General features: G+C 41.5%; 1 protein-coding gene across 7 annotated transcripts in view; it reads left to right on the top strand.

Moving 5' to 3' along the window:
- Positions 1-18,937, top strand: part of SORCS1 (sortilin related VPS10 domain containing receptor 1) — a 458,014-nt gene that overhangs the window by 350,987 nt on the left and 88,090 nt on the right. For all 7 annotated transcript variants that reach the window (XM_019725092.3, XM_019725090.3, XM_019725087.3 and 4 more), the window contains exons 9-10: positions 3,113-3,292; positions 12,542-12,688. In XM_019725092.3, coding sequence (XP_019580651.3) covers positions 3,113-3,292; positions 12,542-12,688 — 327 coding nt within the window. The remainder of the gene's footprint in view (positions 1-3,112; positions 3,293-12,541; positions 12,689-18,937) is intronic.

Below are 18,937 nucleotides of genomic sequence, written 5' to 3' on the forward strand. Positions count from 1 at the left end.
AGGTGGCCATTTTAATCTGCTACTGCAATTCAAGGAGTTCTCTAAGTGACCTAAACACTTTTTGCATCTACAGTTTGAGTTCCTCATCTAAAAATGAAAGGTTTGAGCAAGCTGGGTTAGTATAAAAGGGTTCTTTAATCAGACGTCTATCATGACCCAGCCCTCAGAGATTCCCTAGTGCACAAATTTACTCCAAAGGAAAAGGGATTTGTTTTGCAGGGGCCAGGTTGTTGCTGAATCTTTTAACTTGAATCCAGGGATGATGCTGCATCGTGCTGACGGGGAAGGAAAAAACATGAGTTGGGAGTAGATATTTGAGGATTCCAAGGCCAGGCTCCAGGTTTTGGTCTTTATCCTATTGGCAGTGGGGATCCACAGAAGATTTGCCCCTGAGCGTTGAATGGCCCTTGCACTGATTTCCACAGCGAATTCCCTCCATTAGGAAGAAACAAAACACTTACGTGAACCAATTTTTGTTGAGTATATTAGTTCGCACCCTAACATTTACAATAAACAGAAAGGCCAAATCAACCTTGCTGAATCAACAAAAGGGATTTAAGGACTTGCTTAACTGAAAATCACCAGCATGTATGGAGCAGATGCTACGTCCCCAGGACCATCACACGTGCTTAACACTTACTGGCTGATTAATCCTCTCAGCTCCATGGAGGGCATACAATCATCGCTATTTTGCAGGTAGAAATCCCGAGGCACAGAGTCCAGTTCACTCACACAGCTAAGTTATAGAGCCGGGATTTGGACTCAAGTAGTAGTTTTCCTTCAAAGCCCATTTTCAAAAACCATGTTCCTCTATTGTCCTCTCCAACTGAAAAGTTTACAGATGGGGCGAGCTTGTTAGCTGTCTATATTGAAGACTCAAAGGATGTCACATAATCTGGCCCGTGTTTTGTTTTTGTTTTTTACCCCCTCCACTTTTTGAGCCTATTTTCTTCAGGATTGGCTTCATCCTCTACCTCCAAGACATGTCTCCATCAGATCTATGCTTTTTAAAATTCTCATCGTTTATAAATCAATAGTAAGAAATGCATTTTTCCCCCTCATAATTCCAGCTTCAGACAAGAATCTTGTGTTACTGACTTTGCTTGGGTCATATATCCATCACTAATCGAATCGCTATCATCAGGGAAACTGGATATCCTGAAGGCTAGGCCTCAACTCACTTCTGTCCTAAGGGTGGAAGAAAGTAACAAAGATTGTGTATAGGGAGGAAATTTGTCTAAGAGGGACGAGGATGTTTTTCAAAGAAAGATCAAGGTGCAATTATAAAAAGAAATATAAATGGCCATTGCGCCGATGCAAGCAATGGCCAACTTTCACATAAAAACTTATTTTGAATTATGTACTGCATTGAATTAATGGGAGGGGTTCATTTTTTGGCCTCCCCACTCTGAATTATTTCTATAAAGCGAACTCTAGAGAATGGTATGTGAGGCCTGAGAAGGGGTGAGGAGTACAAAACCCTTTAAAGATTTCTTCCTTCTGAGATGACTTGAGTTCATGTAGATCAAGGCTAACAAAAAGAGAGACTTGTTCCTATGTCTAAAACAGAGTTGGAACTGAATTGCTGATTGATTGATTGATTGATTGCAAGAACATGGGCATATATTACAGTGAGAAATTTAGGTTAGAAGTTAGGTAGAATTTTCCAGCGCTGGACTTGCAGCTAAGGAAGATTGACAGATCTCTTTAGGAAAAGCTTTAGGCTTTTCAAGGGAACAGGGCAGTCCTGGGGAGATTTGAGTCGTGAGCTACACGAAGACCACAAATATTTCCATGTTGTTCTACTTTTGTGCCTCTGTATAATTTTTGTTTTGTTGTGTTTGTTTGATTTTGGTTTTTCAAAGTTATACCAATGTCTACCACCTTGGGGAAAGGGGGAAAGGCTGCCAAGAGCACAGGAATTGGCATCTCCCGAAGGAGACAGCAAGCCATGGTTACATCAGCTTTTCTGTGACATCTGCTTCTCGGGAGTTCTGAATGGGGGGAGAAGGATTTGGAATTCTCACCCAGGGACATCTGCTTATTACCTGCACCTTCGTTCTGTCTTCCAGGACTACCAGGGTCTGAAAACGTCATCATCTGTGCAGACTATTTTTTCCCTCTCTATTACTTAGCGATTTCCTGCTGAACTTCTCAGAGTAAAGGTTTAGATAAGCAGCGAAGTCCTTGAACGTTCATTAACATGAAGATTAGTGCTTTGGGGTACTCAGGTGAACATTATTCCTCAGGGTCTTCTGGGGGTTGCTGAGCCTTAAAGAAGTGCTTCTCAGACTTTAATGTGCATATTCATCACCCATGGATCTTATTAAAATGCCAACTTTGAATCAGTAGGTGAGGCCTGAGTTTCCATGGCTCTAACAGGCTTGCAGGTATTGCCCACACTGTTGGTCCATGGACCACATGGAGAGGTGCAGGGTTTATCTATTTTGTCTCTGTCCCTTTAGCTTTTCCTCGCATTTGCCCATATAAGCCTTCTGAGTGTACCATGTTGTCTGAGCATATACCATATAATTGCTTGGCAAATATATCAGGATGACTGATACTCCAAAGTCATACATACCGGGGGTGCCAAAAAAAATGTACACAAGTGGCCACTTTGGTCAATGTTGCTCAAGCCGTGGTTCCCCATAATCAGAAGTGTCTGGACGCTGATGGTCACCACTTTGAGCACCTCTTGTCATTGCAGAAGTCAAACGTGACTTGTCCTTCATCTTTTGTTATCGGTATATATTGAGTATTACAACTTTAATACAGCTTTCCTTTCTTAAAATGTGTAGACATATTTTTGGCACCCTCTGTATTTGAGAAAGTATTTTTTTTCCAAATTATCAAATGAGGCAATTGACGTATAATCGAGCTACCAAGCATCTCTCTGTCCTATTTTCTCATGACCTTACTGCCTAACCCCGTAAGGGAGAAAGGAAGTATACGGATAACATCTACCTACTTATTACTTTGCAAACACGCACAAGGAAAACCTTTGCCTTCTGTCATAGTCGCCCTGTGCCTGGTCTCGTGTTCCTCATTATGCTCCACACTCCAGCTTGATTGCGACAACTGTCCCCTCCTCCTCTTTCCTGTCCTGCCCCAGGACATGCACATTATCAGCACCGATGAGAACCAGGTGCTCGCAGCCGTCCAAGAATGGAACCAGAACGACACCTACAACCTCTACATCTCAGACACACGTGGGATCTACTTCACCCTGGCCTTGGAGAACGTCCAGAGCAGCCGAGGGCCTGAAGGCAATGTCATGATCGACCTCTATGAGGTATGTATGTCACAAGGCACGTGTGGTGAGTCCTGAGCCCCTGTAGTGCCTGGCCTGGCCAATGAAGGCCCCCCATTGGCTGTTTCCACCATCATTTTAATTACAGAGAAATTGGGTGGCCTCATGCATTTTGCGATGGAGGGAATGCGTTGCAGAACATTTATATTGGTTAATTTGCAATCCACGGAACAGCTCTGAGAGCGATCCTGTTTTCCACCGCATCCACAGGCTGTGAAGCCCCAGAGGACGTGGAGAGTGTCTGGGGAAGCAGTGAAACAATTAAAGGGTTTGAACAAGAGCGATTCCAGTGTGCAATTTGGAAATAGTGTTGAAGGGCCAGCAGGGCGTCAGGGTGTAGAGCAAAGGGGACACTGCTTCCTTATCTCTCTCTGAGGAAAAGAATGAAGGGCACATCTAGGCTTGGTATCTGAAGACACTCCCTTGGACTTGAACACCTTTCTAACTAGATAATTTCCACTGGCTAATTGCCAGCCTCTCAGAGGAACAATGAGTTAGATAAGATTAACAGGTCTTTCCTTCCTAAATCAGGTGGAGTGGACAGACAAAAAGCAGTTATCAGTCTTCCCTAAGGGAACTTTGGACCTTTGTTTCTCAGAGTGACCAGCATTCAAAATAAAATCATATGTGCTGAAGTCAATTAGCTTTCCTGACAAACCAATGCTCTAACTGCCATTTAAGGCGCAGTTAGGTAGAAAGAAAGCTGCTATTTTGGGATGGATTTTAGCCATTTTTCAGTCTTATCTTATGCTATGATGGATTTATAATTGCTTATAATGACCCATTGAAAACCATATTCAGAATTTGGGAAATATAATCATATACATATATTTTATCTGAAACAAATTCTTAAACTGTTTTAAATATGTGCTGTCATAATGATGCTGTTGTTTGGTTGAGTGTAAGTTCAGAGAGTCGAGAGGCGGCCTCGAAGGAGAAGCAAGGGGATCACATCCAGTGCGTCAAAGAAAAAAACCAATGCCACTTAAGAAATTGAAAGCTATCATTTTAACTCCTTTCCATGCTACGCATACTCCTTCTCCTTTAGGTATTCTTGGGGATTTTCTTCCAGTATTTAAACTTCTCTGTGTGTATAAAGGCATGTTAGCAAACTTTATGCCCAATTCAGAGCCCGGGGATTTGTCATGGAAATTATAGTAGCCCAGGACGGTGTGTGTGTAAATATACTATATTTAGAAAAATGCACTGCAAACTTTTTATACCTTCCCAAGTTTCTTCCACTTCCTTTCCTGCCCGTGTTTCAGATAAATATAGTGTCATATAGCTCAGCCTCAAACTGAACATGTATCCTGGAAAACGTTTACATATTCTAGTGGTTTAGTTTCAAATTCATGTTAGATAAAATTGTGATTTAGTGCACAAATTTTGGCATCAGACCCCCTGGGTTTAAATGCTAGCTATACCACATATATGTATTCTTGAGATGCAGCCAATAATAACTTCCGAGCCTCAGTTTCCTCGTTGCAAATGTGGAGATAAACAGGGTACCTACTTGACAGGATTTCTCTGAGGATTAAAGGAGTTAATCTTGAAGAACTGTGAACAGTGCCTGAAATAGTCAACACATTATAGACAGCATAATTAATATTATGTTCCAGTGAGTTTAAGCCCCAGTCCAGTGTTCTATTTTTATAGTCTTAAAATCTACCCACATTCTTTAAATATCTAACATAGTTCCACTATTTTGGGTCTCTACTTCTTTCCATATTGCAATTAGTATGGCCATATGACATTCTTGAACGCCAACTAGTTGTCTTCTTATAAACAAGTGCAAATTGCCACATTTCTTTCCTCATTTGTAAATGTCTTACAAACATTGAAACTTTAAGTGTGTTTTGTTGAAACGCAATGCATTATCTTGCCTTGATCCAGCACTTAACAATGGAAATACTTTGCTCAGAGTGACTAGCTGGTCTGAAGTCAAAGCAGCTGTTCCAGATTAATCACTCAGTTTGCTTCCCTGATCTTGGCTCTGTCCTTGGTCTCCCCAAAGCATTTTCTGATTTTCAGGATGCATTTTTACCTTCCTGATTACCTCCTCCCCTCTTTTTAAGTCAATGTGGAATAGTATCTCTGGGTAAATTTTGTTTTCTGCCAAAGTAAAGACCATTTTAATTGGTCCCTTGATGATGGAAAAGATGATAGATTTGGCCAGGACTGTCTTTGCAATGTCCTGTTGTTTGCAACTGTTTTCTCAAATGATTTTCTGAATAGAAACATCATTAACAGGTACAGAATAAGGAAACTCCGGGACCTCTGGCCCTGGAAAACCGTGCTTTTGGTTAATCCTTGTGTTTCCCTTTTGTGTCTCTCTTGTAGTGACTCTCTGTAGGAATACTGCTGGTTCTCATTAGCATCATTGGAGCAGTGGTGTGACTGCATTCTGTAAAGGTGTTCTGCATCCTGGGGCCTGGGAAGAAGAGTCTTTGTTTCATTAGCTTGACAGTTCACAGCAACTTGAATTGAAATTGATGTGATCAGAATGGCAGTGCCATATCTGCTGATTACTTAGATAGAAAGAATATTGGCTGACACGCAACCTGGCACAAATGTTCCTTAAATCTGATTGTTCTGGCTAGCAGGAAGCTGAGAGCCATCTCGCATGAATTTCCCAGTAGAATTACAATGAATGATGAGTGCTTAGAGATAAATGAAAAGTAAGAAAATCCATAAATGAATTAATAGGGAACAGAGATGAGCAACATAGGAGGTGGGAGTGACAGAGACAGAATACGTGGAGTGCACGTCTGCTCACCTTTGGGGGTGACTGAGGAGGATGCTGTGCGTTCTTTGTGTGTTTCTGCTTGCCAATTACGTGCTATTCCTGTATTTGTATGCTCTTGAAGCTATTTTAGCAGAGGCGGACTGTATAATGTATAAGTGTGTGATGAGTCAGTGTATCAAGGCTGTGTATTATTGATGAGTCTTTGTGGGAAATGCAGATGGAAGCCCAGGTCTCATTAAAATCAACCCTTTTGTCCAGACGCACATTGGAACCCGTGCAACAAATGTCGTCTCTCTACACTAGAACTACAAGTGTGTGTGGGGAAATGTCAGAAACAAAGTGTTGGGGGACCATAGAGTATGGTTTAGTTATTGAAATACCAGACATTTCCCTCGGTATGAGTTGTTTGTCGCACATGGACCTCAGTCAAGAGAATCAAGAAATGTGAACCAGGAAAGTTGGCTACAGAGCAAAAATGCTAGAAACTGATTTTTTTTTTTAAGTGAAAGATCATAATAATAGCTAATATTTTGGGTGTCATTCCGTGCAAGCAAGCACTGTGTAAACAGCCTTCAATGATTATCTCATTCAATCCATATGTTAACTTTTTGATGTAGGAACTATAATCACTCCCATTTCACAGATAAGTAAATGGAGGTGGAGAGAATACAATCATTTTTGCCAGATTACAAAGATAGTAAGTGGCAGAAATAGGATCTGAATCATAGAGTATGCAAACTCTTAACTACAAACTGTGTTGAGTCTCTGGAAAGACCAGCATTTGGGTTTGTATTTATTTGATTGTGGCCAAGTAATAACCCTAAGATAGAAGGGCATTGAAGGGCAGGATAAGTAGTATTAGATGTTATTTAGTGGCAGAGGACATCATACAGAAGGAAGAAAATTGTCTGGGGAAAAGCCAACATAAACAAAAGGAGCAGGTGACTGCTCTGGACCTGTTCACCTTCTGAACCAAGTCCTTGAGCCCCCAGTTTTAGCTAAATTTACATGGTGTCATCACGTGGCTCCCAATTTTGTCTGGTGGATGTATCTGTGTAAGAGGAGCCTAAAAACAAGGGTCCTAAAATTCTGTCATTCCTGAAGAGCACACTGCTCCGGTGGCACCGTGTGGGATGGATCACAGAAGACAGCACGCCTGATGGTGGCCAGAGCAAAAGAGATGTGACGAGTGTGTCTGAGACATGTGATACCTAGTGTATTTGTCTGGTGTGGATGATAAGAAGGAGTTTGACAGCTTTAGACAATATCCTTCCCCCTCTGGGAAGGGAATATTAATTAATGATGATGAAGAGCGCTTTGGCTTAATGGACACTGACAGTTCACCCACCCAAGTGGAAAGGTTTGTGTTGGGAGTGAAGCCTCCTGGCTGACCGATGTAGAATGCCCAGAATGTGCTCATATGTGAGTGAGCCACAGTGGGTGTCGCGAAAGACATAACCAGTAACTGATGAGTGTTCTGTTACACACACAGAGTCTTCTCCACATTAAGAGTATCCTCTCTTTAGAAGAGAAAGCTCAAAAGTTGTGATGATGGAGCTTATAATTTGATTTCTTGGGCAAAGACCACCTCTTACAATCCAGCATAGGAGGTAGGGAAGAAAAATGCTCTCCCATCCAGGACACATTTATTACAGGACATAGAATGCTCCATCTGATCATTAAAGGCCATTGTTTCCCTAGGAGGAGAGTGCAGCCTGAAATAGGCAACAGGGAAGGAAAGAACATTTAGATCTTTTATTTTTTGGCACTGGGTTCCTGATTACAGAGGCAACCCTGAAACCTGCTGAGTATGTATCTCTCCTGGCTGGGATCCTCTCTTTAGGACATAAATATATCCTATCCCCAAAACCCAAAGAAATCATGGTCATGAATATGTTCTCTTTCTTGCCACAGTTTTTCATTCATCTTTTTCATTTTCTTCAAATTTTGACACTTTGGATTTGTAATCAAAGTCTGAGACAGAGAGGAGGGTGGGAAGAATCCTGCCTCAATCAGCATCAGAGGCAGAAATAAGCAGAAACTCCCGTTCAGGGGTGTTCTCAACCTAGTCTCCACACGGAACAAATGAAAGATTGGAACAAGAAAGGACCCTCTAGAGGTAAATATCAAAAAACGAAGGAGCTATCAGGTGTTCTTCCTTTAAATCACCAAGGAAACCCAAGCTCCAGCACCTAGCATATTCTAAGTCTCAAAAATAAGCCTGTTGAATGAATGTATAATTGCTTAGACACCCTGGGTGCTATATCCCCGGTACTTAGAAGAATGTAAATAGTCGATGCTCAGAAATATTTATTGAACAGCTGTTGAGTAAATGTACTGAATAATTGATAAAAGGCAACTTCCTGTAAATATGATATCCATACATGATATATCTCCCCGGATACTCTAGGATGAGAGAAAATTTGAAGAGATAATACAGTAAAGTGTGTGGGCTCTAGAGTTAGACTGAGTTGGAGTCCAGTTCTAAGGTTCTCTAGGGAGTGGCCTTACCAAGTGATTGGCCACATCTGAACTTTGGTTTCTTCCTCTGTGACTGGAGGATAACATTGACTCCATCACTTAGAGTGCATGGAGAGATTGTGTGGCCAGGCCTGCAAAGCCTTTTATGTCATGCCTAACACTTCATAAATACTCAACAAATCTGGGGTACTGTTACCTACTAAGACAGAATTCTCACTACCTATTTTATTAAAACCAAAAAATGGGACTGCTTATATAAAGTGACTTTTCTATTATTAATTTTAATGAAGGCATATGGTGGATCAAATGACCATCCAACTGTTATACTGGAGTGGGGACCACAATGTGAGAGGTCACAGAAGTCAGGATGCGTGCACTTATGGTAAGGACTGCAAGAAGCACTAGAGAAGTTTTTGGGAAAACGGATCCCCTTAAGAATTTTATACAGTTGTTAAGAGGCAGGATGTAGGTTCCATCTATATGAGAGACAAATTGGAGGACAGAGGAAAAGAGTTGGGAACAGATAAAAAAGAGATGCTAGTTTCTGGGAAAAAGCTTCCTGAACTGGACCTTGAGGGATGGATAGGCAGAGACATGTCAGGGTGTTTATCCAGGGGACTGGGGAGTATCCTATATGATCGAAGAGGGTAAGATGAAAGAAGGAAAGGTAGCACTCGGAGGCTGTCATCTGGGGCACAGCACAGGAAATGTGCTGGTGTGATTTGTGTTGGTGTGAGGTTTGACTATAACACTTTATGTTTGAAGTGTAATCAAAATGAGATTGTGGCCTATATGATATTAGACAATAAGAAATAATCGCTAATTACCTTTGAGACGTCTGGTTTAAAATGCCACATATGAGAGGCAAACAAAGAAAAGTGTCTTCTCTACAGAGTTGGCATCTTTGCACAGAATTCAGAAACACAGAGAAGGTTAACAAGTCTTTCCCCAAAGGAAGACAAATTCCCAACAGTGAGATGTGTCATTCCCATCTGCCTTGGAAACTTGTCTACATGAAGGCATGTCTTCCATCAGGAATTACTTTTCCCCACCTTGTCCCATCCCTCAGCCCCACCCTATTCCACAAATATGCACATACTGTGGATACAGATGGAGGTTGTCTGGCAACAAAAACACGTCCCTTTATCCTCAGTGGAACCCAGACCTTACATGCACACGTAAACCCACATGTAAACACAAGTGCACACACATTCCATGTTTTAGGCACTAATACCGCTCCCTTAATAGCCAGTCGTACAGTAAAGAGGGAGAGGTTCTAGGAAATAGAACCTTGAGGAAAGTGCTCATGCATAGGGGTGCACCAAGACACAGAAAGATGGTCTCCTCAGGCTCAGAGCAAAAGGAACAGTGAATGGCACCCACACAAAAAAAAAAACCCCTAAGAGCAGAAGTGGCCATCCTTGCAGACAAGGCCAAAGAAGGAAACAATAAAAAGTCACCTCAAATGGGATTTTCTCAGATAAAGTGCCTTGGTCATAAGAGGAAAATAAGCAGACCCTCTCCAGATCTATCCCCTCTTGTCACACATTCCCTCTGCTTTGCTAAGATTTTATTCCTCAGGATAAAGCTGAAGGCCAAGGTGCCAGAGATGAATTACAAAGTGGAGCTCTCTGCTCCTGTAGCAGTTGATAATGCCAAGCAGTTGGGGGCCAATAAAACCACAGCTTCTGCAAATCAAATGACCCAGCTGCTAAACATGCACAACCCTGCTCTGACAGCCTGGCCAAAAGAGGGAGAGGGCAGGAAGGAAAATGTGCAATGAAACTATTGGAAGAGGCAATATTTGTATTCTCTCTGTACCTATTGTAACCTCCTAGAGTGTTCCAATAGGTACAGAGGGAATACACATAAGGTTCCTAATGGTTAAGAGAGTGTCATTTCTCATGTGTGGGTGTGCTGTGGAGGGAAGACAGGTATGACTTGGTGAAAATTCTGATTTATGGAATTTAATTTTGAAAGAACTGGCAGTGTGGTCGTATTTAAATGTGTAACAGTCTCTCGAACATATGCAAAACCAATGAGGGGTTCCCTGGAGAGTGGTCCTTATGGAGCTGGTATAGTAATAACTAAATATTATTCATAATTAACATACCGTTGTTGGGAGGTCGAGGGTTTCTGGAATTGATGTCTCCCACATTTGTTGAGGAACCACAATGCATGAGAAACTCTTCTGGCTGCCGTCAATTGCTGAAAATGAGGCTTGTTTTCCTGGGTAGTTCAAAGCATTCCTCCCAGCAACTCGTTTATACCATTTATTTACTTAACAAACTTGTTTTCCAAAAGTGTGCAAAGTTGGCCCAACTCTAAATTATCCCAGATGCCAAATCAGCAGGTACAAACTAATGAGGTTTGAATGTGTCAAAAGCAGAGGTAGAATGTGCATCTTCTATTGATTGAAACCCTGTCTCTGAACTGACAAATTCAGGAGTATGATAGTTGAAAGAACACTGGGAATCAGACAGATGTGGGTGTGAACACCAACTCTCTGTTATCTTCAGTAATTACATGTTTGTGCCTCAGTTTCCTCATCCATGGAATTGGTATAATAGCTGTTATGTTAGCTGTTGGAGATTTTATATTTAAAATACTGGGTATAGTGCTTGGTACAAGGCAAGGATTAATGCTATTGTTTCACTCTTCTGCCTAAAATTGTTCATCTGATAATATAAAGGGCCTGAGTTAAATTAAATGCCTCAAATGTGCTGGCTTATTCACTTCATCCCTGTCTGTGTTCCAGAAAAGCCACTAAGTCTAAGTTTCTGTTTAGAAATGCGGCTTGTGATAACTATATCTCATGCTTACTGTGATCATTAAATGAAATAACTCATGCAAAGTGTTGAAATGCACTAGTCAACACATTTCAGACCCTTTTCTCACTGCCCTCCAGCTCTGATAGGTTGTCATCATTTCACGCAGTGTAAAATATGTACGAATGTGTTTAATGAACTTGAAAACACATGAAAATATAACACACAATTAATGATTTGTTGTAGCACGGGTTTGGCAACTTACCAATTTTTACCATTTGGAATGTATATAAGAGAGAAGGCAATCATATTTTCAGAGTTGAATAATTAGTAAGGACTGGTTACAGTGAAATAACAGTATTAAAGGAATGGAGGAGGGATTGTAGAACAATTTAGGGAAACCACTGGTTCTTTAAATTTAGTAGCCGTTCCCTTTTATTTGATGTATTTTGATGGCTTAATAGAGCAATCTTTTACCAAAAAAAAAAAAAAAGTAATTGGATCATGAGATTTAAATGGCCTCTTTCAATTGCCCAAAGCTCTAGATAGCTCAGGTAGTCCTTAAGAGCATGGGCATGAGGACACAGAGTTCTGCGTTGAAATCCCAGGTCAGTCACTTACTATCCTGTGTATCCAATGTGTCCTTGAGCTGCATGACCTTGGGCAAGGTACTTTACCTGGCTGAGCCTCAGTTTCCTCATCTGTGAAATAGAATGAGTGATACTCAGGAGAACTGTTACAAGGATTAAATGAAATAAAGTATTTAAGACTGTGGGTGCTAGGCCTAACCTTAAAATAAAAGTAGCCTCTATGTATTTATCATTTATCAAGCAATGAAACTGAAAGCACCAGAGTTGATCTCTAGGCGATTGCAAGCTAGTAGCTTGGTGCACAAGTAATTGCAGTTTACAAGGTTAAAATAATTGCCCAAACCGCAATTACTTGTGCACCAACCTAATACTACTGACCTACTGTAGAGGAAATAAGAAGCTTCAATCAAACTTGCATTATGAACCCCCCATACCATAAGGGGCACGGATCTATTGCTTTCAGCACCACTGTCCAGAGAGTTGTATTTAATCATCACCCCCTTCTCCCATCCTCACCCTCTGTTTCCTCCAAGACCAGTTTCACAGCTGAATTTGACAGTCTGCTTTTTTTTTTTTTTTTTGTAAAATAAACAAATGTGTCTCTTCTAAAATTGATGTATTTTTCAGCCATGTCAATTTTTCCCAGGTAGCAGGGATAAAGGGAATGTTCTTGGCTAATAAGAAGATTGACAACCAAGTGAAGACTTTCATCACGTATAACAAAGGCAGAGACTGGCGTTTGCTTCAAGCACCGGACACAGATTTAAGGGGGGACCCCGTGCACTGCTTACTGGTGAGTCTTCAGATTGGGGCAGAATGCCTCCAACAGTGAGGGCTGGAAATGGATGGTAAACAAGCAGATGAAGATGGTTCCAGGGTTCCTTGCTCAGTTAATGAACAAAAGGGGACAGGGAAGTGCATGAAAGCAGTGCACGAGAGTCACAGTGCTGCCTTTGTGATGGGCCAGAGAGAGAAGAGAAAATGAGGACGTTTCTGGCTCACTTCCAAGAATGTTCCTTCTGGCCCCATTTCTGATGAGGACCTCTTATTGTGATTTAAAGGAGAATGTAATAGTTTCCATCTATGGTGGGGATATACATCTTTCTTTCCCATGCGTAACCTGTTACAGATCTTTTGATACATAAATTCAGCTGCAGAATTGATGAACTGAATGCAGACTTGTGTAGTTGCATTTTCTAGAGATGTTTATTTATAATCTCAGAGGCATTCAAACAAGGGTAAGAACTACTGATTTAAACTTTTATTGGTACTTTCTATAATTTGTTTCATGCATGTCACAATGTATAAAGCTGGTGTAGGCAAACAATGACCCATGGGAAAAATATGGCCCACCACTTGTTTTTCTAAATTAAGTGTTGCTGGGACCCAGTTATGCTTATTCATTTCTATATTGTCTGTGGTCACTTTTGGTCTACAATGACAGAATTGAGTGGTTGTGAAAGGGACTGTATGATCCACGGAGCCTAAAAGCTTAGTTATTGGGCCCTGAAAATGTTTGCTGACCTCTCTTTTCAAGTATGGCTTTCTCTCAATCATCTAACATTTGGGCAATAAGATTGAGATGAATTTCTTTATATATTTGATTATATGTTAGTGTCTGAGAGAGGGACCAAAAATGAGTCTTGCCTTCAAGGAGTTTGCAGTCTGTTTCAAGGGACTAGATTAATAAACTAAAGATTATAGGATCACACATCTCACATCTCTTAGTAGTTCTGGTGCCTGTCTGCCCGGTACTTGGCACATGAATAGATACTGAGTGAGTGAAGAAGGAGGGGAGAAAGAGATTAATTGCACAACAAAGTATAATTGAACACTAATTTCTGTAAAACAATTCAGAAGTTATATTTATAATCATAGAAAGAAAAGACCAAGCTAGAGGAAAGAACTCTTCATTTTAATAAGGAGTGTGTGTGTGTGTGTGTGTGTGTGTGTGTGTGTGTGTATACACACATCAGTGTTCACATTCATCATATAATTCTGCCTTTAATGTTATCACACTCAGCTTGCTTCCTTCTGTCCCATGAAGTCTGAACAGTCACTTTGCAGGCTCATTTCATACACCTGTAGGCGGATCACCCTCCTACGCGAGAAGATGCCAGCAGCCATAGCTTGACCTTATTAGTTGCAAAGGACATCACAGTTGTCACTGTGCATCAGAGAAGCACTCTGAAATCCAGCCTCCCACTCAGCTTCTATCCTTATTACTGGCAACTTACAGGGGGGAAAAAGTCAGTTGTTATAGTGAGTGCACAAAGCCAGTGACAGAGTATAAATGTAAGTTATGATTGAATACCTATTCTATGCGAGGCATAGTTCAGTAGCATTTTAAAAGAAACAGGGCCGCCTGCTTCATTTAGCTATTTCAAGTTGGAACGTCCTGATATTTTGTCTAGGATGCATGGCATGCCCCAGTCCTTAATGTGGTCCTCCATCGTGTGGTGCTCTTTGGAGATTAAATGTCCATGAGTGAATTAACCATATCACCTAAAGAGGCTTTCCAGGGCATTCTGGCACCATAAAGGGACCATTAGAGATGCCTTTTACACAAAGCACTTAGTGATGTGTTCCCTGCTCCACCGCCAGCCCAGTGTTAGGAAGTCTTATTGCCGTGCCTCCAAATAAATTCTAGGGCCATGCTAATACAAGCCACCATCATTTCTCCCTTTCCCTACGGCGACAGGCTCCTGACTGCTGCTCCTGTCACTACCTGGCAAGCTCTTCTCCGCACAGCAGCTAATGGGAACTTCATTTGTTTTTAATCCAAATGTACTGAGATAAAATATACATACATGGACCCATTTTAAGAGTAGAATTTGGCAAATCTTGACCAATGTGTATACCCATGGAACCACTACCACACTCAAGATAGAACGTTTTTCATCACCCCCCAAAATTCCTTTGTGCCCCTTTGCAATCAGTCTCCACACCTCTAGCCCTAGACAACCCCTCCTCGGCTTTCCTTTAGTATAGGTTAGATTTCTCTTTTCTAAAATGTTACGTAAATGAGATAAACTTAAGCTTTAAAAAATCACGTCATGACTCTCCTTTCCTTAAACCTGCTAATGACTTTCTCATTCAGGTAGAATAAAATCCACATACTTGAGCATAGCCTTCAGGGTCCCATGTGGATTGGACCCTGCCTACTTCTCCTGCCTGGTCTTCATTCTCTGTCCCCTTCCTTCCTTACACATAAACCATGCTTGGGGACGATGGTGCCTCTTTTCATACCATTAACTTACCATGCTCATATATGCCTTAGGTTCTTTGCATTTGTCGTTTTTCTTAAAATGCCCTTCTAGTCTGGCTTGTTCTTGAAATCCCACCCTCGATTGATTGCCTTAATCTCAGAGAGCTTTCTTGAACTTTTCTCTAAAATTGAACTTGTCCCAAATCCTTTTTATTCATGACCTGTCTCACTCTTTGAAATCAGCACATGTATTTGGCCATCTTCCCCTACTAAAATGTGAGCTTCATGAGCAGAGGAGCCGTGTCTATATTTTTGGCCACTGCAAAGAATCCTCTCAAGAGCCATACCTGTCTCAATGTAGGTGCTCAACACCCGTGTTGTCATGAGTGTTGTTTGTTTGAAGCAGATACTCCATTGACAGGGGTTGTTTGAGTTTTGTATTTAGACTTTAGTGGAAGCCTTTCCTTGCTGCTGACAATCCCACTGAAGGATTTGTCATAATATATACCTTCTGAAGCTCATGGGCTCCAGTTGACCCCAAAGTTAACAAAATCCGTAGGCTCATTAAGATTGAGGAAAGATGAATTAATGGGATATGGAAGTACAGTACCCAGGAGTCTTTTTGCCTATCTCCCTCATTAACCCTATTGTTTAATGTAGTTTCAATCAGAATTTTAGAAAATAGGCAGCAGGGCGGGGAGGGGAAAATAACAAAGGGAGTAGGGAGGAGAGACCAAAATCTCTTTATAAAAATCTGCCAAAGGCACAAAATAGGAAAGAAATTCCTTGAGCTCCAGGAGATTCTGACTGTTAAAAAGCTTCATTCAGCTTGAGAGCTGGTGGCAGAGAGGAGATAAAAAGTGATTTTAGATTGTGAGTACTTGGAAAGTGACAGTGTCACCGAAAGCACAGCCTAGTGATTAGAAAAGAGATTTTCCAGCAGGGCTGTTACAAATGTGGAACAAGTTCAGAATTACAGCCCCAAAAGGAATGTTCCTGGTAAAATGTATTCTATAGAAATAAGACATCCAGGGTAATTTGGGGCTATATTTTTAGGACTTTTAGACTGATTGCCTGGAGGGCTCAGCTGGGATTTCTTTCCTCTGAAGACAGCGTTGTACAATTAGATGGGGTGTTACAGGTCACGGTCCACCTGCCTTCAAAGCCTCAGGATTGCGCTACCGAGAGGCAAGATGTGAGCTGAGCCTGTGACAAGTCCTCGGGACCCTAGGGAAAGCACGGCGTTTCATGGAGAGAGGCTGTGACTTTTTTATGGATTTAGTCGTCAGGTTTCCAGTGGAGCTAGGCAGCCAGCTACACCCGGAGATTCTTAACTCTGCTTTCCACTTCTTTGCACACTTGACTCTGCATGTTGTGCTGGAGTAGAGTGGGGTTGAATGCCTCATACCCAGCCAGTTATTCTGGAGGCTTCCTTTTCTGTGCCATCTACTCTTTACTGAAGATCTAACGGATTCCTAGCTCTAGTTCAGGGTCAGAAACAATCTGTGTATGGAGGTGGATTCAGGGACAGTTATTTGGGTATTTGCCCACTGCCCTATTATTTATGAAAGCTCTGATCTGGCTTTTCATGACAATGGTCAGATTAGAAGCCCTAAACATAATGGCACCATGAAAATGAGATCTAAGTGCTGTTAATACGGAGGTTGTGGGGAAAGAGAAAGTGAAATGAGAACCTGGTTGACACTCAAATAATTAACAGTGTTTTGAGTTGATTTATTTTGTGGTGGGGAAATGCCTTCTATGAGTTAGTAATTCTCCATTGGTCATGGACAGTGCTAGGAAGACAGTGGCTTCTTAATGGATCCATTAAATCCAACAGACATGTATTGAATGGTTGCAATGGCCACAGCATTTTGTTGGTTAAAATAAGAAATACAATAGGCAAAAGAAAGATAATTGGGGCCTAGAGGTCCACCATGAACTTCAGAAGTTTGTCAGCTTCCTGAAATTGAATACAAAACCCTCTGCGCACTTGGCCTTGTGTACTTTTTCTTGGAAAAGAATCCTTAATTCGCATCAGATTCTCAAGCTCTGTACCTGACCCTGAAGATGAAAGAGTAAGGATTCAGTGGCTGTGAGAATTGACTGATTGATGGTCTTCCATGTCCTGTGACTAGGTGAGGACATAGCGAAGGACACAAAGGGCAGCTTCCAAATGTGTAGTCTGGTCCCTCCATTCCCTATAAGTTAGCTGCTAGGCCTTGCTGTGTTCAGCGTATAGTTCTACATTGTCTTAATGTGCAAAGATAAGGAAACTAGCGAAGTGCCTTTGGGACAAGCCTTGTTTTGACTCTACTGCACTGGAGATAACTCTGGAAAGATGCTCAGGTATTCAGTACATGTTTGCTAATGGGAGAAAAGGAGGCAGGAAGGAAGGAAGAGAGAGGTGGACAAAGCTCCCCCTGCCTGGGCAAAAAGTGCGTAAGCATCAGAGAGCCTTGTGTTCTGTCCTTTAGGAGTTTGCTGGGGCTCGACAGCCATTATAATAAACCTGTCTATTAAAATAAAGGTTGGTGACTTAACTTTGAAAAATATCCCAAACTGGTCAGATACAAAAGTATAAGTTAAAATAGTAAAGATGATCACTTAACATTGTTTTCCTTCAAACACTGCGGTAGACTATGTAACTTCCTTGAAGAAAATGGAAGAAAGTAAAAATAAAGCCACAGAATAGTCTCCTTGTACCAGCTGGGGGCAATCCAGTTCTACAAATGTGAGAGTGGAAAAAAAGTGCACAGGAAAGATCATTTCTAATGTGGCTGCTGCTGCTGCTGCTGCTGCTGCTTCTGCATGAACTGGTGTCTTTTATTCTCCCATTAATTTATCTCAGGCCTGCGAAAGCCATTGCAACTGAGCAGTGCTGAAATGGTGAATTGAAAATGCCCTCTTTCCTTTGTAATGACAAGTGCCCCACATCCAGTAACACTTGGGTCAGGTGGCAACTGAGCTTCACAGTCTCCCAGACTGTTGAGGGATGAAGTTTGTGGCAAGTGGCAGCTGCAAATTGCAAACTGGGTGCTCCCTTGTCCAGGGATGTCCTGCCCTGCTGGGTGGCACAAAGGCCTTCCATTCGACCCAGATGTCCACCCATAATTCCCAAGGAGTGATGCAGTTCTTGGCATGCCATAGGGATACTCATATTGTTCTGCTTGTGTGGTTTACAAATAAGCCCACGTACCTCTGTCATTGTTCTGAGTAAAATAGTAACGTCTCCCATGTCCTAACATAAAAGCATTGCTTGATGTTTCAAGCTTTCATTGACTGTCTTTTTTGATTCGATGCTAGGTTCTACAGAAGATGCAAAGTAGTACTTGATGTTTTCTCTTTATTGCTAGAGTGTATCTCTTAGGGGGATAAAACTGTACATACCTCGAATAGATAACACAGGATTGCATGTGGTAAAAGAAACTGGTGTACATCAGCGAAGGGGAGATGCTGATAGGTTGTGGTTGTCAGGAAAACTTTTATGGAAAAATGGTCTGTCACCTCTGCTTTATCCTGTCTTAGCATCTGAATGTTATGCAGTGTGGTCCTGGGGCCTCTGAGACACAGAACAATACCCATTTTAATCTTCCTCTTGGACAAAAGGAAGCCAAGTGTTTGGGTCACATAGCTTCTTCTCATAAGGGTGATCTTCCTTGTGCCTTATGAACATTATAAAGTACGGTTCCCTTTTTTGAAAGCTTTACATGAGATTGTCATGTAACACCAATAACGTTTTGCTCATTATTCCTTGAGAGTTCACGCTCTGTGTTGCCAGTGAGGAAAAGGCCCTGTTGTGACCCACTGTGTTATTTCACCAGTTTTTTGGCT

Source organism: Rhinolophus sinicus, chromosome 15 (assembly GCF_057876585.1).
Source record: "Rhinolophus sinicus isolate RSI-liver-muscle chromosome 15, RSI-T2T, whole genome shotgun sequence".
Lineage (NCBI taxonomy): Eukaryota > Metazoa > Chordata > Mammalia > Chiroptera > Rhinolophidae > Rhinolophus > Rhinolophus sinicus.